At 34.6% G+C, this 21,238-nt stretch overlaps 1 protein-coding gene across 4 annotated transcripts in view; it reads left to right on the top strand.

The window, feature by feature from the left end:
• CNOT2 (CCR4-NOT transcription complex subunit 2) overlaps window positions 1–21,238 on the top strand; it is a 110,045-nt gene that overhangs the window by 33,165 nt on the left and 55,642 nt on the right. The window contains exons 3-4 of one of the 4 annotated variants that reach the window (XM_021716859.1): window positions 2,469–2,609; window positions 16,312–16,539. In XM_021716859.1, the coding sequence (XP_021572534.1) occupies window positions 16,519–16,539 (21 nt within the window). In that variant the 5' untranslated portion in view covers window positions 2,469–2,609; window positions 16,312–16,518. Of the gene's footprint in view, window positions 1–2,466; window positions 2,610–16,311; window positions 16,540–21,238 lie in introns of all 4 variants that reach the window. The other 3 variants (XM_008066614.2, XM_008066612.1, XM_008066613.2) reach the window with 3 other exon arrangements.

The raw sequence follows: 21,238 nt of genomic DNA, 5'->3' as shown, positions 1-21,238 counted from the left end.
GCATTCATTACCTTCTGAACTTGATACACCATGTTAAGAGGTCCTTCTGCTCTGGTTGATGGAAACATGAGCTCTGATGATTGTTTTGACTACTCCCCTTCAGAGACTCAATAGTTTTTTCACATGCATGCACAGATCCTTACTCAGCTAAAATCTTAAGGAGGAGGAGGTCTCTCTTCATGGAATTGTTTTTCTCTGCAGCTACCTTCTAAGTTTGACTGCAAATTCTAGCTGCCTTGGTGTTTCCCCTAACTCGGAACTCTTTGTAGACTGTTGGCTTAACTCAACTGGATTCTAATGGGGTTCCACTTTTCCTTCCCTGTGCTTCAATGAACTGGGATTACTGGTAGGACTCACCGGTAATTGTTTAATGTCTGAAAACCGTTGTTTCATACATTTTTGTCTAGTTTTCTGGTTATTTAAGATAGGAAGGTAAAAGTAGTCTCTGTTTTTCCATCATGGAAGACATCCTTGCCTTATAGAAAATGTCATGTGGCTTTTCAAACAATTGTCCTTTCTGACTTCATGAATATTTCTAGGACTATGTGGGAAAACAGCTTATAAACCTTAATAAATATAGGCAGCTAGAGTACATGCTGTCTCCCATGCTTGTTCCTTTTTATCTACTCTATCTCACATATTTGCTTATATCCTTTTGTACTTGTTGCGCATCCTTTCATTTCCTGCATGAGGATTATTAACAAAATTTTACCGAATATTGTTAATTTTACCATGTTTACTTGGAAGAAAATTGTCTTCCATCCTTTTTCTCTTTTGTTTGCTAAAAAGAAATAATGATTCTTAGATTAATATAGAATGTTGGGCCTCTTGTATTGGTTAGAATGTATAATGGCTATGGATTGAAACCCTAGTCCATGAAATATTTCCAGTTATCCCAAGGGAGGAAACAAAAAAACAATAAACAAGTTTTCCCTTTTTATGAAATTCTGTGGTTCTTCAAAGTGAAGATTTTTTGTTTGATAAATTTACAGATTAGATATTAATTTTATTGTGAAGATATTATTTAGCATATAAAATTCAGTTTTAATTTTTTGTTTTAATTAGTTTGTGTTAAAGATGTGTATAGTTTTAAGATATTGAAATTTTCCTTACCTAATTTTAGATAATTTAGATTTACAAATCTTTTGATGAAACTAGTATAATTTGAAGATAATGCATAGACTTAAAATTGTTTATTTAAGAAGGAAAACATTGTTATTCTGTAAGTAATGACTGCAAGTTTGCGTTATTACCCATTGAATTCAGAGTCACCATTAATATACTAATGGTAAGGCAAATACTATTTTAAAACTTAATGTTATAAAGCACTAACATTAAAACAGGGCTAATGTTTAGGGAATGTGTGATAAAATGATTTTGCTCTCTTTTTGTGGCAATCATGAAAATTTTAAGTTGGAGCCAAATGTGTCTCTTAACTATTCTTGATTATCCAGTTCACTAGGTGATTTTTTTTTTGGAGTTGGAGTCTCACTCTGTTGCCCAGACTGGAGGGCAGTGACCGCTCCCGGCCACCGCACCCTTTTTCTGCTGGGCTCCGGTGATCCTTCCGCCTCAGCCTTCCGAGTAGCCGGAATTACAGGCGCGCTACCTTGCCTGGCTAATTTTTTGATTTATTGTAGAGATGAGGTCTCGCCTGCCCAGGCGGGTCTCGAACCCGTGGGCTCAGGCAATTCACTCACCTCAGCCTCCCAAAGGCGCAGGATTACAGGCTGAGCCACCAAGCCCGGCTTAGGTGATTTTTTTCTTATGAATTTGGACTTATTTATCTCTGTCCAGTTTAAGAAATGAGCCCCATTATTTTTTTTGCCCAATTTGACATAGTGGATTCTCTTGGAGTGTGAAAGAAATACAAAGGAGGACTGAAATACAAAGCCATCAATGAAACTTGATATTTGTTGCTTTTTATTGGAGTAAAGTTTAATGGTATATTGAGTTAGTTTGAATCTGTTAATCATGGTAAAAAATATGATGCATTCCCATTTTATGGTATGGAAATAAACCTCATAAACAGAATGAATTAGTACCTTTGTAAATAGTGTGTTCCTCTATGATGAAATGTAAGCATTTGGTAGTGAAGGATTTGTAGTTAGATGACAGAATCTGAATTAATTGGATATTTTTTAGACTAACTGGAGAAGATATATGTAAGATTTTAAATTTAAAATGTCAATTGGAGTGGTGAACTTTTTTGTCCACTTTATTTTTATTCATTGTTTCCTCCTATATATGATGTCTGGCAGATAGTCTTAATTGGAGAACGTTGAAGTAGGAGGGAAGAGTTTTTCACATTTAATAATTTCTGTTTCATAAAAGGTATGCCAGTGGTCAGGGTATAAAGCAATCACTTTTTGTTTTTGTTTTTAATGTATCATTGGATATTTTTTGCTACTGTTCATATAATGACATGTTAGTAATTTTGACGGCTTTTGGATAATTCCACTCTAGAGGGAGAACTGGTGGGCGGTCCTTCCTGTGACACGACCCTTGAGTGACAGTTGTATTTGATTGCCTCCAGTACTGTGAGGAAAGGACACGACTCTATGGTGAGGACTGATGGACATACATTATCTGAGAAAAGAAACTACCAGGTAAGACCTTCTTTTTTCTCTATCAGTTATATAGCTATATTGAATGGTTTTAATATATTATATTTAACTGGAACCAGCAGATTGGATACACTTCAGTCTGAAAATTTTGGGTTGTAATATTTAATTATGTATTAAATTTGATAGTTGAAATAGTAATGTTTTTCAAGATAAAGTATATTCATAATAAATGTATGTTATTTTAGTGTCAAAGTTTTTGATATTATTTATCAAAACTTAACTTATACGATATACAATTTGTGGCTGCATTCAGAACCAGTAAAAACAAAGTATCAATTGCTTTTAGACATATTATTTCTGGAAGATTAAATCCGAAGTCTTGGGCTGTATTTGGAGTATTAGAGTATATATCACAGGGATGTAGACAGAATATAGAATAAATACAAATGAGAAACCCAGGTGTTCAAAGTCCCAGATTCTTTTGAATTTTTTTTCTTTTTTTTGAGTTGGAGTCTCACTCTGTAGCCCAGACTGGAGTGCAGTGGCCGCTTCCGGCCACCGCAGCCTCAACCTGCTGGGTTCCGGCGATCCTTCCACCTCAGCCTTCCGAGTAGCCGGAATTACAGGCGCGCGCTACCACGCCCGGCTAATTTTTTGATTTTATTATAGAGATGAGGTCTCACCTGCCCAGGCACGTCTCGAACCCACGGACTCAGGCAATCCACTCACGTCAGCCTCCCAAAGGCGCAGGATTACAGGCTGAGCCACTGAGCCCGGCTGATTCTTTTGAATTTATATTATTTTGCTCTCCTTAAAATGCTAGCTTCTTGTTTTCTCACTCATTAGGTTGGTTAATAATATCCATTCCTTGTGTAGGGTCTAGGGATGCTGAAAGGGTGATTGAAATGTAATATTGCTATTTCTTAGCTTTAAAATAAGGTGAATTTTAAAGATTAAACAATTATTTGAAAAACATAACATTTAAAATTTTAAAGGAGACCTGCTTTATTCATTTTATGTTGATCTGTTATCACGTTAGATAGTGATCCAAAATACAGAGTAGTTTAAAACTTGAATAGAAATACACTTTTAGGCATCTTGCCACACATATGTATCCAACATCCCACTCTCTTTCACCCACCAGTTTCATTGCCTCTAGGTTGTGAAGGCAGCTAGTGTGATAACAGTCGCTTTGGTTAACTGTCCATTTATCTGCTAATTATTTAATTTAGTCCAGTTAATCCATTCTTCCTTCAAATTAGAAAAGTGAACAGTAGTGCAAATTGTGAAGTAGTCTTTGTAGTGTGTAATAGCAAAGAGTCTTTGATGATAATATTTGGGTTCTGCTTTAGGCAGGTCCCTAATTTAAAAATAGTGTCATATTTAACCTGTCTAGAATTTCATCTAACTTGGTGTCTGAAGTTTCTTACCAGAATTTTATGATTTCAGTAAGCCAGAGTAAGCTGAGGCTGTGCTGAATCAGTTCTCGCTGTAATCTTTTTTTCTGAATTATCCTCATAGACTTGACCAACATAGCCTTTGCTAATTGTTTGTACTTAGCTATAGCTTCTCCTGCCTCAAGATGTTAATTGGTCACATTTCTTAGCTTTTTGGATTTTTTGGTAGGTTCTGCTAAATTATTTTAAGAATATTGTGATTCTGGGTTTTGTGGCTTTTCAGTGCTCATAATTCTGTTTGTAAAACATGAGTATAGAAGTTTTTTATGATGAGACAGTATAGTTAATATGCCTCATGGAGTCATATTAATATAGAATTCCAAAATCTGTATTTAAAAAAGGAATAAAACAAAATTATGTTTTATATGGGAGAGATTTACTTATTCTTGCTCTTTTATTTTAAAACTACTCCATTGTTCTAGTCATGTTATTTACAAATAATGCAGGTTTTTTGTTTGTTTGGTTTTTGCTTTTTTTTTTTAAGGTAGGTACAAGATTTCACTCTTGTCCAGGCTGAAGTGTAGTAGTATGATCATAGCTCACTGCATCCTTGAATTTCTGGGCTCAAGTGTTCCTGCAACCTCAGCCTCCTGAATAGCTAGGACTGCAGGCATGTACCACCACACCTGGCTCATTTTTCTCTTTTTATTTTTGAAGAGATGGGGGTCTCCCTGTTTTGCCCAGGCCAGTCTCTAACTCCTGGCCTCAAGCAGTTTTCCTGTCTTGGCCGCCCAAAGTGCTGGGATTACAGATGTGAGTCATTGTACCCGGCCCAGGTTTTTGAGCCTGCCTAGAAAATGCATTCTTGATTAGGTTTTTGCTGGCTGAAAATATTTTTGTTTTTCCTTGTTAAAATTGATATATAAAACTTGTATGTATTTTGGGGTACATGTGACATTTTGTTACATGTATAGAATATATAATGATCAAGTCAGGGTATTTAGGGTGTCTGTCCCCTGGATAATTTCCATTTCTGTATGTTGGTAACATTTCAAGTCCTCCTTGTTTAAATGGTTCATAGTTCATTCTTTTTGGAAGGCTCGTCAAGCTTTTTCCCAGGGACTGTTATTTCAGTTTTTTGTGAGCTTTTTCTTCTAATTTACTCTAGCTGTGAGCTTGCACAAATCTAAACCATCTTAATTCGCATTTTAACTAATCAGTGGCTTTCCCTTTCCTATGTAATACAGTCAAGCTCCTAAACATTACACAAAGTGTTTTTGTGCATTCTGGCTTCTAACATGCTTTTACCATTCCAGTGTCTCTCCTGTTACTCCCTGTAGTGGGTTTTTCCATTTAGTAATACAAAACTGCTTTTAATCTCCCTACCTTGCACTTCTGTACTGTTAACCCTTACTTATATTGATTCTTTTCATGTAATGCCTCACCTTTCTTCACATGATTCACAAATTAGGTATCATATCTTCTGGAAACCATTTTATGATAGGTCAGTACTCCTTTCCCTTGCTTTTATGCTTTCAGAGCCTTTCTGCATACTTAGGTTTAGTGTTTACCACTATAAATACATTGTAGTTATCTGCTTATTTGTCTTCCTGCAGACTTGTGCTGTCCAGTACTGGAGACACTAGCCACAGTAGTTACTTAAATTTAAACTCATTTAAACTAAACAAAATGAAAATTTAAATTTGTTAGCCACATTTCATATGCTCAATGGCTACACCATATTCAACAGTGCAGGTATGGTGCAGTTTCATCATTGCTGAAAGTTGTATTAGACAATATTGCTCTATGTAATAAGCTTCTTGAAAACTAGAATCATATCTGTTTATTTTGGTACTGCCAATACCTAGCCAGAATGGAGCATATTACATAGATAGGTGTTCAATGCGTGTTGTTTTAATATAAGTAAAACAGTGAAAGAAGGGAAAGGAAGAAGTTAGAAAGTGCTGGGTAACATATCACTGATATTTTCAAGGTTTTTAGATGTTATTTTGTTCTTTTTTAAAAATATAAATGTATTTATTTAGCTAATTTCAAGACAAGGACCCTCTAAATGCAAAACAAACAGAATAAACTCAAAAGATCAGTAAGCATCTAAATCAAAATTTAAGACTTTTACAATTCAAGACTTTTATATTACTTTTACTACAGAAAAAGATGACAGATTTCAGTACCAATACATGTTACTTTGAATGGAACTTTTGAATATGAGACCATTGATCACATCATATTTTGGCTCCTGGTCAGTCCATATGTTCTTGGAGAATGACTCATATTCTAAAATATTGTATTATCTTTCTGGAATATTGTATGCCAGAGATCTATAACAGTGCTTGTATTGTCGTTACTCCCCTCTTAACATTAAATATTTTATTTCCTTTTAATTAACTTTTAAGGTAATAGATCAGTGGATGTTCATTGTAAAAATATTGAAGAAAAACATGGAAATCTAAAGTATCATGTGAAAGTTTACCTTTACAACTTTACTTTTAACAACTTGATATCTTTTTTTTTTTTCTATCTAGACCCACTCAAGATAGTGTGTATCTTTTCAGATCTTTACTAGTGACTTGATAGTACAGATGTGATTATGTGATTCATTGTTTTTTGTTTTGTTGTTGTTGTTTTGAGTTGGAGTCTCACTTTGCTGCCCAGGCTGGAGTGCAGTGGCACGCTCAAAGCCACCGCAGCCTTGATCTGCTGAGCTCAGGCAATCCTTCCGCCTCAGCCTTCCAAATAGCTAGAACTACAGGCATGTGCCACCATGCCTGGCTACTTTTTCTTGACTTATTGTAGAGATGAGGTCTTGCCAAGTTGCCCGGGCTGGTCTTGAACCCCTGGACTCAGGCATTTGTCGTGTCTCGGCCTCCCAGAGTGCTGGGATTACAGGCGTGAGCCACTGTGCCCGGCCATCTTTGTTTTTAAAAAATAAATATTTTTCTGCATTGTACTTAATGGAGATATTTCCATATCCCATCCTTTCCTTTGCCTTCTTCTCCAGAAGACTAATTTGAATTTTGTGTTTTATTCTTTTTATTTTTGTAATTTTATTGCATTTGTTTGCTTCAGTATATGCAGGTATATCCTTCTTATGTATGTTATATGGCAGTTTTATGGAATGTGGTGTCCTGTATTCCATTATTTGAGTAGGAAAAATAATAATGAATTTCCAGCCCACTCAAGACCCTAAAACAATTTCCCAGGTACAACTAAAACACTTAGCACCTGACAATTCACCGAGAATTTCTGCATAATACAAAGCATTTAAAACACAAGGTACCTAATTATGAAACAGAAACAAATGTGTTATGTTTCCATTTTGTACGTAAGTTTTTTATAGTGCTACATATAAATCACATTTTCTTTTATACTGCATTAAAAATGGAAATATAAATAAGCAATACAATACTCCCTTTTACTGTAAGTTGTATATTATTGAACATTTTTATCTTTCTGCAGTCAGGATGCATCTTACCACTGATGGTGACTTTGAGTCGTAGTTGTGACATAGTTAGTGTGTAACTTTCTGTTGACAGGTTCTAGAATGATTAAAAACAGTACCACCATCAAAACATCTTTGAATCTATGATACATAGTATGTTAAAGATACATAATAAATATAGAGAACACTTAATAAAGTTAATGGGAATTTTATAAAAATGAATATATAACCATTAAAGATTTTTTAGGATAGATATAGTGACCAGAGAAGAAAAATGGAGGTTTTAGTATTGATGCATTGGGTGAAGGTAAACAGTAGTGAGCTGGAGTTTAAAAAATAAATAAATAAATAGAGGCTTGAAGCCAGAGAATTGGTTCACAGTTTTCTTTGATCTTGAAACTCTTGGAAACAAATGACTATGACCTATTGTCTCTAGCCAGAGATGAAGCAGGGGGTATAAAAAACTCGGAAGGATGAGTTTTTATGTTTCCTTCACTTGCAGTTATTTAACTGCTACAATGAGATTACTCATATAATTACATTTTTTAATATGATGCTTCTGTTCATTTCATGATCACATTATCAGCAAATCATTTTGACTCCATGGCCTAAAATTTTTTTATCATCATTTTATTTGGCGTTTTTGTTTTCTCTTGTTCCTCGTTTCTAAAGCCAACAGAGAATATCAAGTTAAATTAATTCCCAAGTTTCTCATTGATTGACTCATTGCTGACAGTGTTAGCCTTTCTTTGAATGGATTATATGCTCTGATACTTTCTCCCTTTAATTCTGACATCATGAAATGAAATGACATTTATTTTTTAAAAAACAAGTTTTACCAACTTTCTTGGCTTATGCCCCCCTTAGTGTCTTGGTAAGTTTTTCACAGTGTACTTAATTAAGCCAAGGGAAACTGTTAAGTAAGTAGTTAGGTCTAAATTACTTAAAGTAGTAGTTTACATGATATCTGATATGTGCTTGCTATGTTTCTTAAGATGATTTAAAATATCTGGTGGCACCCTTGTATGTTCACTGTGGTACACCTTTTGGGAACTTAAGCCCTAGGCTTTATACATGAAATATTAAGTGTTCTCTTTCAGAAGAGTACTTTACATTTAAAGTGATTTGCCACAATCATGAATGTGGAATGTATTTTTCATTAAATTGAATGTTAAAACATTAGTGCATATTTAATCAGATTTTCTATTTCTGAGAATCAGAAAATATAGAAACAACAAAGTTATTTTTTAAAATATAATCTTAGGCCTTGCTTGAATTCTAGGATGATAGCACTGATGATGGCAAGCTAATTATTTTATCTTTCTGAACTTACACATAAAAATAGAACATGAAAGCATTAGTAACAATACTTGGTGAGAAACTACCCCCTTGAAGCCCAAAATATAGGCAGGTGAGAACAAAAAGATACATTTATCAGTTTTTGTGCATAAAAAAGTAAGGAGAAGCATTGGGATGTCTGATGGACCTGAGAATAGAAGCACCCAAAGTAGTCAACTGGTAAGTATAGTTGGTCAGTTTGAAATTGGGAAAGATTTTGCCAACTTTATCAGGTGAGTGTGAGGGATCCATGGAAGGGCTAAAGTGATTGGAGCTGCTTAGCACCCTTCTTAGGGCTCCACTGAGGAAAGGAATCAAAATTGAGCAGGAAAGGAAAAGCAAAGACATTGGAAAGAGAAGGTCCAGATACATATGGGAGAGTGAAACAGAGGCAGACAATCTCAGAAAACAAGCCATCATAATTTCAAACATATGACAACACCCTAAGAGGGAACAAAGAGAAGTCCTCTGAACCAAACTACATTCTAAAATTTCAGGAAGATTAATTTCATAAGAGGTCTTCTAGGAATATAGGAGTGTTTGTACCCATTTTGAGTCTCATCAGCATTGCTCATGTTCATCTAACATTTGATAATGCCAGTGAAAAAATGTTTCCAATCTATTGAGGTTGTGTTTGAGACATCTTTCCCTATTGAAATTAAATAATGATGTTCTCCTATATAGTTTTTAAAACGGTTTTTGTTTTGTCCTTCATATTTAAATTTGATATATCTGAAATTGATTTTCATACATGGTGTTACAGTTTCCTTTCCTGCATGTAGATGATTGATTATGTTAGCATCGTGTATTGATTTGTTCTACCATCTTTAATCAGTAGTGCTAGCTCTGTTGTAAATCACGTTTCTTTATTTGCATGAATTTGTTTCTCATATCCCTGTCTGTTACTTTGATATGTTTGTTTGTGTTTGTACCAGTATCATATTTTCTTAACTACTTTGAGTTAAATCTTCATGTGTGTCTGTCAGCCTTTGTCTTCATGAGTATCTTGACTTTTCTTGGCATTTTGCTCTATGATAAATTTAGAATATTTTTGAAAAGACTTCTCCAACAAAGCAAAAAAGTATTGAGTTTGTAAGTATAGTTGCATTGACTTTAATTTTATTGGGGAAGAATGGATAGGTTTATAATATTCTTCATATCCATGGATTCAAATGTTGAAGAAGTCTTCTGTATTTTCTCTTAATTTTTTTCCCCATAAGGGATTTATACATCTTTAGTTTGATTTATACCTGAATACTTTTTTGATTGTAAATTTTTTAAAAGACATTTTATGGGTGTTATTCTTGTTGAAATACAGTTGATTTTCTAAATTTTTATACCTATGTTGCTAAAGTTTTTTATTCTTACAAGTTATCTGTAGGTTTTGGGGACAGTTCATGTAAGTAAATATCATCTGAAAATGACAGTTTTGAAGGTTTTCATCTTTAAATGTAATGTTTGATATAGGGTATATTTTATCAGGGTACATAATTCTTAAGGTTGTTACTATGTGCCTTTTCCCTTTTTTAGTCAGTCTTGCTAGAGATTTATCATCTTTACTCGGAATCAAATTTTAGCTTCATTTACTTTTTAAGATTTTTTTGTGGAGGTGAGATCTCATTGTGTTGCCCAGGCTAATTTTGAACTTCTGACCTCAAGCAACCCTCCTGCCTAGGCCTCCCAAAGCACTGGGATTGCAGTTGTGAGCCACCGTGCCTGGCCCATTTAGTTATTTTTAAAATGTATTTTTGTTTTATGTTCACTAATGCTCTTTAATACTTTCCTTCCACTTCTTAGGGTTTGGTATGCTGTTCTTTAATCTTAAGTGTTTTTAATTTTTCAAACATAATCAGATTTGTCTGCGGATTTCTTATTTTATTTTGGTTAGAGAATGTGGTCAGTATGATGCTATTTATTTATGAGCTTGCACAAAATGCTTATTTACCAGTTGGCAGGGGTATTGCCCTGTTTCTCTTCATTGGATCAAGTTTGTTCATCTTGTTTTCTGTATCTTACGTACCCACATATTTGTTTCCAGCATCATTTCTCCCTTTGTTTAGATCTGGATTCCAGTATATCCTCTTTTATTTGTGTAATCATTTTATGGATTTTTGCATTCAGTATGTGACAACTCCAGTAATTTTGGAAGTTGTCACAGATCATTTTAATGTTTTTGTTTCTGCTGGTTCTCATTTATACCTTGTTTCTTTGTCTATATAAGCTATCATTTCATGTTTCTTAGAACTTTGGGGGAATTTTTTGAGAACTAGATGGAAGGGCATTTCTTCCAAGGAGATTTTCACTTACTTTTGTTAGATGCCTAAGACACTACCAACCCAGAACCAATGAAAAATATCAGCTTGAGGTTGCAGTCCACATACGTAGTATGAATTCATGTTTGTGGCCATAAATTTTCTGAGTTCTTTCACCTTCTTTTGCTTAACATCAAAATCAAAACCATCAGGATTTTTTGCTGCCCTCCTAACTTGTGAGGGGTTATTAAAATTATGGTGTAGTCCTTTAAGGTATCTGATTTATGAAAAGATCTTTGAATAGCTTTTCCACCTTAGGCAAATTTCTTCTGTAAGTATATATAAGCTGTGACTTCTCTGAATTCTAACTTTTGCTTGGTTTGGGGGTGCTGAATTTTTCTTTCTCCCATACTCAGCAGTACTTTTAAAAATAAAAATGTAATTTTTGCTAGTTTTCACTATTTTGTTAACTACTTTATCCTCTGTTGAGAATATCTGGCATGTAGTAGTTACTGGCTTGTTGATTGGATAAATCAGTATTTAATGGAGCAGTTTTAGTTATTTTGGAGTGGAGCATTTGGTTTTTTGATACTACCAAAAACATACTTCTTAATCACTCTGTAGCTCTCAGCTGAAATTTCACTTCCTAAGGGAAACATTTATTGCTTAGACTGCTGATAGATTTTCTCATTGTTCATTATAATTTCGGGGGTGGTGGTGACATTATTTTTGTTTTTTATCATTCATAATTGAATGGGTTGATGGCTCTTTTTCTTCCTATTCTTTCTCTTCCCTTCCTTCTCTCCTTTTCCCTCCCTTCTTTGCCCTTTCTTTTTTCTTTCTTTATTTCCCTTCTTCCTTCATTTCTTTACTTTATGGTATCATTTTTTGTCTTCCTAAAAGATTAACAAAACCATTTGCCTAATGCATTTCTAATGATGATGAATTCTTTTAGGTTTTCTGTGTCTGTAAAAGTCTGTATTTCACCCTCTTTAAAATGTATTTTTGCGGGCAACCCTTTTGGGTCCCCTCCCACTGTTTTCTGTTTTCTGTCCTCCCAATAATTCTGCTTTCTCAAAAAAAAAAAAAAAAAAAAAAAAGAGAGGTATTTTGCTAGTTATGGATTTCAACTTCGACAGTTTTTTTTTCTTTTAGAACTTTAACTTATTTTTAATGAAAAGTTTGCTTCTTATTTTTTACTTATTTCTAATGAAAAATCTACTGTCCTTATCTTTAGTCTTCTGTACATAATGCATCTTTTTTCTGGCTAATACTAAGATTTTTTAATTTTACATTTGTTTTACATATTTTGTTTATGGTGCATGTTGACATAATGTTCCTCATAAGTCTTATGCTTGGGATTTGTTAAGCTTCTTCAATTTGTATGTTTATAGTTTTTACCAAATTTAAGAATATTGTGTCTATTACTTTTTAAAATTTTTTTTTCTGTCTTCACTGTCCTTTAGGTACAGTTAATACATCTAATACAGTTACACATGTATTAGATTTGAAGTTGTTCGTAGCTTACTGATAACTTGCTCATTTTTTTCCTTTTTTCTTTCCATATTTTTGTTAGGATAGTTTTCATTACTCTGTTTTCAAATTTACTAATTCTCAGCATGCCAGTTGTTCTTTTACCTTATTTTACATACAGAATATAACTATAACTTTTAGTGTCGTTGTCTACTAATTCTATGTTATTTCTGCGAATAGAAACTATGTCTGTTTCTGTTGATTGTTGGTGTTTTCCTCCTCATTATCTGTTATATTTTACTTTATATTTACTACTTTAAACAGAATCAGCATAGCCTTTAAACTGAGGCAGTACTTTTCTGAGTACTTCACCCAGTACTTTGTGTATTTTAATGTTTTTCTACACTGACTGATGAGAACATAAATGATTCCTAGCTCTGTGTGAGCCCTGGGGACTTTATTACTTCCAGGTGGCTCATTTTTAGGTTCTGGTAGTTTCCTCACATGCATGTGCCGATAAGTACTTAGAGGAACACTCAAGAAGGACCCTCTCCAGATCTCCAGAGCTCTTTCTCCGTGCAGCTCTGTCTAGTACTCTAGCCTGCTCACTCTAGCAGCCTTTAACTACCCAGACTCTCTTCTCCATTTCCTCAATTCATAGAGATTGCTGGGCCTCACGTTCCTGGGTTCCCTCCCTCTCAATTGCAGCCTAAAAACTGCTTCAGTCCTATAAGAAAGGGCAATTGTTGGGCTCCCATTGATTCTTTCTTTTTCAATGATTATTGTCTTGTACTGCATGATATTGTGTGTCTGAAAACCATTATTTAATATATTTTGTCAATTTTTAAGTTGTTTTAGGTAGAGTAGGGGAGGCAACCCTTCTGTTCCATCTTGGAAGTGGAAGTCTTAAGATGTCTGTCTGTCTGTCTGACTGATGGGTTCTCACTCTGTCTCTCAGGCTGGAGTAAAGTGGCACTGTCACAACTCACCTCAGCCTTGGCTTCCTGACTCAGGCGATCCTTCTACCTCAGCCTCCCAAATAGCCATGCGCCACTATGCCTGGCTAATTTTTAAAAATTTTTAATAGAGTTGAGATCTCGCTATGTTACCTAGACTTATCTTAAACTCCTGGATTCAAGTAATCCTCCTGCCTTAGCCACCCAGATAAGATTTAATATTTAAGAATTATATTTTGATTGAGGAGATGGATGAAAATTTTATCTGATAAAGAGAATACACTTTTGTGTCAATATTCAAACAAAACTTGGATGCTTTCTGTTGTATAAAATGCCTTATAGTGTGCAATACATAAAAATATCAGACCTCTCAGCACTTAGGTCATTTGGAAAGAAATATAAGACGGCATATAGGTTAGTAAATAAATTTCACATCTTATATAGAATCATTGTAACCCTGATTCTGTTTAACTTAAAGCAAACAAAAAAAAGAGGATAATTTCCTTTGAATTCTCTTCCTCAAGATTCCTTAGAATCTTACAGGCCCATTAATATATTAGTGGTCATTCATTTTCTCAGCTATGAGGTAATAATAATAATTAATATTCCTTATTTGTGACAATCTGTGTTGTATTGTATAGAATAGTGTACTATCTCTTTATTGTTTAATCTGGCTCAATAAATTAAAGACAGTACAGTAAATGTGCTAATGAAAATAGGAAGATTTTTTCCTGAGGAAATAGAAAAGACCTTTCTAGGAACAGAAATGCTAAGAGAGACTGCCTGAGGCACATGAAACTTCAAACCTATTTTCTACTAGGATTAAGGCACTGTGATAAAGCTAAAACAGTGTTGATTGTGAAGAACCCTGAAGTTTAGCTACTTTTTCATCTTCCCGACCTGTATAATTTTAGTTCAATTATGTATATTATTACATATATGTACATATAGTCTTTGACACTGTGTTCAAATCTAAGAGTGAGATATTTAAAAGATGATAGACTTACTTTGTGCAAGTATTTCAGTTAACAGATGTAGAAGGAATGAGGAACATAGAAAATCACCATTAGAATATCACAGTAAGAGGTACTGCAGGCAGTATTCATGAATGAATGCTATAATTAGTAGGCAGAAATTTAAAGACAAAACAGGTATTTGCATGCTCTCAAGGTACTTCTCCAAAAACATTTATTATTTAAAAAGGGAAAAATAGTAACTTACAGTGGAGAAAACTGGCCAGGTGTATGACCTTATCCATGATCAAGGTTAATATCACCTGTATTAAGACATATTAACATCATATATACCCATTTATTGAAATATATGCATTCTCTGTGGTGATGTGGCTTTAAAAATGCATACCTTCAATCTAGTTATGAGAAAACATCAGACAAACCTAGATTTGGGGGCATTCTGCAGTGTATTTGATATGATATCGGTGTTGTGAAAGACAAAGACTGAGGCTCAGATTGGAAAAGACTAAGAAAATGAAACGTAAAGGGTTGGGAAATGGATATTGTCAACTTAATAGACAATTTGAATAGTCTGTTTAAATAGAGTAGACAGGGAAGTCCTCACTGAGGTGACTTAATACCCGAAGATGGTGAAGTAGGAATCCTTGTGGGTATCTAGAGAAAGAATATTTCTGCAGGACACAGGTGCAAAGGCCTAAGAGACAGGAGTTTCCCTGATGTGTTTGAGGAACAGTGAGAAGGCCAGTATGGCAGCAGCACCTTAAGAAAGGGGAAAATGGTAATAAAGGAGATTACAGGTAACAAAGAATAAGGTCATTAAGGCTTTGGAGTCCTTAGTATGGTGCAGGAATCCATTGTACATGTGTTTTTTGTGTCTATTTATTATGTTTCTTTATTTTGAGCATCAAATGAATGAAGTGTATAAGAGTATAAAGTATAATATCTAGTGTCTAGATGCTCACTCAGTGATTATTGAGTTAATTTATATGACAAGGTGTTTAGAAGTATTTTAAAGCTCCTATGTTTCCTTGCTGAAGGAATACTTTTCATTTTTAATTGCTTCCTGTAACATAATGCAGAATTCTGATACTCCTATATATTTTTAAGTGTAAAGGCTTTAAAATAATTTGTCACCATTAGTAATGTCTGTTTGTGCTATTGAATACGTGTTCTCTTGAATTAACTTAAATAAGCATCTGTTTTTATTAATTTTAGTATTTATAGTAGTCAGAATCCATTTTTCTCTGAATTAGTGAGTAATTTGCCTTTTATATTATAAAACAAGGATTCACATTTTTATAAAAATGAATACATTTTATATTTAAATACTGTATTCAGATGCATTTATTTAAAAATCTTTCTTTATATTTTTCTTTTTATCATCTAGTTTGATTAAAGTGCCAAGTTATTCTAATGAAGGGAGTCCTTATTTGTTTTTATCAGTGTGAAACACTTAAGAAATTTATTTTCTCCCATGGAATATGTTTGTATCAAAGTTATTTCTAGTTTTTAACTGGTCTGCTTTTGGGAATTTAAGTACATGCATATAGTCCAGCTTTCATTTTACTGGTTGATGCTGTTAACATATGTAAAAGCCTTAGATTTAATGTTGAGTACTCAGGAAAGCAAGAGAGTATACAAGGAGAATGGGTAAGCAAAGTATTTGAACATACTTAGACATCTTTATGATTGCCAGGTAAGCCTTATATTTGCATTTTCTGGGAAAGTGCAGGTTTATAGAGAGTGCTGCTTTCTTTTGTTTTTTAAATTAATACTTTGAATCAGTCTGAAAGATAATTCTGGGTTTGGGGAATAAAGAAGAAGTGAACAGGGAGTCATTATGTTGAAACTAGACATTCAGATCTTTATAGCATCATTTCCTTATTTTTCAAAGAGCAGAAGAATCCCACCGTTTATCATGTTCTGGTTGGACTCCTTTCTTATCGTTTGCTGGAGTTTGAACTTCAGAGCTATGGTGTCAACCCTGCTATTATATCTCAGGGGAGCTCCTAGTGTGGGGCTGGTGCCATGGCTCACCCTCCAACCTTTCCTTCTTCACTTCAGCCTCCAGCTCTGAGCTTTCCAATCCCCAGAGTAGCAAATGTTGAAAGAAGTTGCACAGGTAAGTATGTGGGGGGGAAATGGAACTGTCATCAATATTTTGAGGGTGGATGTTGGGCGATTTTACTAAGGAGTTATTTGTTAGTTTAGATATACAATGTTTCTTATAAATTATTTTTCTCATGAAATGCATAAATTATTAAATACAAAGGTCTAATGTTCTAAGAAATAATTTTAATTCTTGCTGAATGTGAAACAGGAAAATGCCTTAAGCTTAAGAAGCCATTAACATTATAATGCAAAGGAAGGCTGTTAAATTTTTTTTTTAAGCTTCATATTCTCCACAGTGTATAGTAGGACCAGAAAACCCATGTTCAGAAAAGAAGCTAAGAAAAAAAATTGGGGAAGGCATAAACCCATAGACTATAATTTTGCCTCATATCACTTGGTTTCAGGACGAGGCAAGTTTTCATTTCTTTCCACTAGTTTTAGAAATGCTGTTCTATTTCCCAAGGTTTTAGGCAGGTAACTATGTTTTAATCTCTACAGAAATAGAAATTTCAAACATCTTTTTCTCTGAAATTCTGACAGCAGGACTGGAACACTTCTACCAATCTCTAGGTTTGAGGTTAACAAAAAATATAGAACCAGTAAAGGTACAATATCTAATACATAGTTAAGTAAATATATATTGAATGGATGAATACATTCACCAAATCCTCTGTGTGTGTCTGCCTTGTCTGCCTTGCACTGAAAATCATAATCTAAACATTGCAGTTTTTTTTTCTTATGGCCATATCCTTCAGTATTCATTACCTTACTTACTACTACCTTTTGAGGTTCTTGCTTCTCAGAAAGCTTTCAAAACTTGTTTCTTTAGTTCTCTTAATCTATCCTATCTAATTTATATTCATATGATTTATAGATTGTTTTGCATATGCCAAGACATTAAGAATTAAACCCAAGGAAAACAAACTCTTAATGTGACCTATGACTGCTAACATTTCTTTAGAGAAAGTATAGTGAGACTTACAGAAATTGGGACATTAGTGTTTTTGGCATTTCAGGTCTCCAGGAAGGTTTTCAAATTAGACTCATCAGTTTATCTCCCTTTTTTCTCAAATTTTGGAGTTTTTAAAATTTACTGAGAGCCCTGTAAAAATACATGTCTCCCATCAGAGTAGACCATAGAGCCAGTTTTTTCTCATTATATTTTACCTGTCTTCATTCACCCCTTTTAAGGTTTAAAATGTTCATCCTCATTATTTTCTTTATGCTTAGATGATTTGCTTTGTATCCTAAGCTTAAAGATTCTCTGTTATGTGTTCTAATATTTTATATTACAATATGTAGATCATTATTTGTTTTACAATTTTATATCCTATATTTACAGATAAAGTATTATTTTAATTTTAAGCTCTGTTGTTTGAGTTCTCAACTCTAACTTCTTGTTTGCTCTTCAAAAGTGCTAATTATAGTTGGTTCTTAGTTGGTATACAATTGTGTATTTTTTCCCTGTGGATCAGCACTTTTCAAATGATCAGAGTTTTGGTTTTAGGATGATGCACTTACCTTTTGAAGTTTATGTGTTGGTGGTTCTGTAGAAGGCATATTGGTACAGAAGATTTTAAGATTTTAGAAAGCCACGTCTGATTTTTCAGGTTGAAGCATGCACAACATGTTCTCTGTAGAGCAAAGTCAGACTAACAAAGGCACTTATAGACATTTTGCCAAAGCTGTAGAGAATTTGTAGATTTGGGGAGTACATACTAAGGGATGATGTATATGTGGTTTGGGGGAATGTCATCTAAGTAAAACAGCTTCAAACACCAGATTTTAGTAAAGAGCTTTTGATTAGGAACGAGTGAAGTGCTTCCTCCTTCCTTTTATAAAACGCACACCACACCACACCACGCCACGTCACGCCACGCCACGCCACGCCACACCACACCACACCACACCACACCACACCACACCACACCACCTTTCTCTCACATATGGACCACTCTGTTTTTTGGGTGAACCCTCCAAAAACATACAGCAATATACTAAATATTTTGATAACCCTTGGAAAGATGGATGCTGTACCGGGGTATTTACCTACTCTCCAAAATAATGAATGTGGAAATGTTTATATAGGTCCCTAGTTTTCTGCTAAAGTACATTTCCAACCTGTCATAGCTTTGTGTGTGTGTGTGTGTGTGTGTGTGTGTGTGTGTGTGTGTGTATGTGCATGTGCATTTAACTGCCTTTGATATTCATTAAGGCTTTTATTACTTATGAGGGAAATCCCCCAAAACCTGGGATTATCTTTTGGAGAGCAGGCCCCCTGTAGTACAGACTTCCCCCACTAGGTGGGTGTTCTAGCAACTCATCGGCCTTGATGTACCAACTGGCGTTGTGAGAGGTTGCATTCAACTTCAGTGAATTAACTTTTTGGAGATTCTTCTCAACTCATTTGTCCATTTCATGATAGGTGATTTTCGAGTGTACCTGACCATGCTGAGCTGTATGTTCAGCAGTTTTTGATCAAAAACAGCATGACCCCTGTGCCCTATCCTCCCTATTTACTTGATCTCACCCCAAGTGAGAAAAAAGTCCTCAAATTTTCTGATGTGGAAGAGGTGAAACAAAAAAATGGCAGAAGCACTAAAAGGCATCAAAACAGATTATTTCAAAAACCCTTCTGAGCAGTGGAAAAAGTTTCTCTTTTGCATCAAATAGAGAATACTTTGAAGGTGTCTGAAGTTTAAACATGTCAGAATAAATACACAATTTTTTTATAAATAAATTCTGTTTTGGGGGGTCCCCCTTGTATTTATCAGGCATTCTGTATTTGCTAAAACTATAAAATCAGTTGCTTTTATTTATTTCCATGCAGTAATTTTAATTTAATGAATTACAAATTCTAGACTTCAAAATTTATCTAAATCTTCACTTTTCTAAGATGCATCCTAATTCCATTCATGAACTGTTCATTATATATATGTTTACCGTATTAGAAATATAAAGCCACAGTGTTCTAACTAACAGGACTTTGAGTAATTTGTTTCTTACATAAAGAAAGATAGGTAATTTGTTCTTTTTTGCAAAGATATTAGGTCTTTATTCTTTGAGAAGCCAGAATTTTTTGTCCAGTGTAAGTGTCTTTTCTTTAGGTAAGATCTTTTCCTTTTTTAGTGTTTTTCAGGAATTAGAATGATTTATAATATGGTAAGGCAGGATAGGCAGTTCAGAAATCTTGTTACAAAAAATACTTCTAAAAGAAAAGTATATTGGGTTACAAATATTTCTTTCTTTTTTTTGAGTTGGAGTCTCACTCTGTCGCCCAGACTGGAGTGCAGTGGCCACTCTCGGCCACCACAGCCTCGACCTGCTGGGCTCTGGCGATCCTTCCGCCTCAGCCTGCCAAGTAGCTGGAACTACAGGCGTGTGCTACCATGCCTGGCTAATTTTTGATTTATTGTTGAGATGAGGTCTCACCAAGTTGCCCAGGTGGGTTTCGAACCCGCGGACTCAGGCAATCCACTCACCTCAGCCTCCCAGAGTCGCGGGATTAAAGGCTGAGCCACTGAGCCTGGCTAGTTACAAATATTTCTAGGTTGTAGCAATATATTTGATATAGGAATAATCTGTTCCATAGGATTTGAGCAGTCTCTCAGTGAACTTTAACTTATTGTGTTTTCTCCTAAAGGACAATTATAAAAATACTAGATTATCGTCAGATTATTATGATTTCTTGTGATTGATTGGCTGCATCTTGACAAAAGGAAGATAAGTGTTAATGGCAATTGGCTGTGATTTGTATTAATTAGTTTCTGCCTACTTTATAGACAAGAAAGAACTTGTGTGTATATGTATATGAAGTGTTTGCTGATATTGAATATGCAATTGGGATGGAAGGTAAAAAGCTAAATTCTGTTACTCAGTCTCCATTAAGAAATCAATTACTCAAATCTCCATTAAGCAAGAGTAAGAAAGGAATACCTATAAACTGCATTTGGTACTTTTTACTCTTTATAATGCAAGGTGAATGCAAATTCTAGCTGAGAGTGAAAATTTGGTACCTGTGAAGCAGTGAAAAGGCTTAATACAGATGTTTTTAATGTTGTGAAATAATTGATATTATGATGATACCTGTGTATCAGCATATTACCAGTAAAATTCCTTGCTATATTAGATAGATAATCCATACAAAAAAGTTGCTCTTAAGGATTTGTTTTTGTTTTAACACAGTTTCTAGGTGTATTTACATACTTAGTGCTACATTGTTTACATTAGAGCTTTATAATAACATCTAGAGTTTGATTCTAATCTTCCAGTTTTGTTTTGGTTTTTTGAGTCGAAGTCTCAGTCTGTTGCCCAGGCTGGAGTGTAGTGACATGTTCACGGCTACTGCAGCCTTGACCTGCTGGGTTCAGGTGATCCTTCCCCCTCAGCCTTCCAAGTAGCTAGAACTACAAGGCGTGCGTCACCACGCCCAGCTAATTTTTTGATTTATTGTAGAGACAAAGTCTCACCATGTTTCCCAGGCTGGTCTCGAACCCCTGGGCTCAGGACATCCTCTTGCCTCTGCCTCCCAAAGTGCTGGGCATGAGCCACTGTACCCAGCATCATCCTACTTTCTTGAAGGATCAAATTATGTTCACTATACTTAGAAGTTACTAAAAAAAGTTAGTTCTTTTGTAATATGGAAACAAAGTATATGTAATTTTCAATATTTACTTCTACTTATCTGAAACCCTCCTTGGATAAAAATT

The sequence above is a fragment of the Carlito syrichta genome, unplaced genomic scaffold, assembly GCF_000164805.1.
Source record: "Carlito syrichta isolate Samal-C Ts95f unplaced genomic scaffold, Tarsius_syrichta-2.0.1 Scaffold309041, whole genome shotgun sequence".
NCBI lineage: Eukaryota > Metazoa > Chordata > Mammalia > Primates > Tarsiidae > Carlito > Carlito syrichta.
Note: the sequence above shows the minus strand (reverse complement) of the source record. Positions and strands in the feature narration are given on the sequence as shown.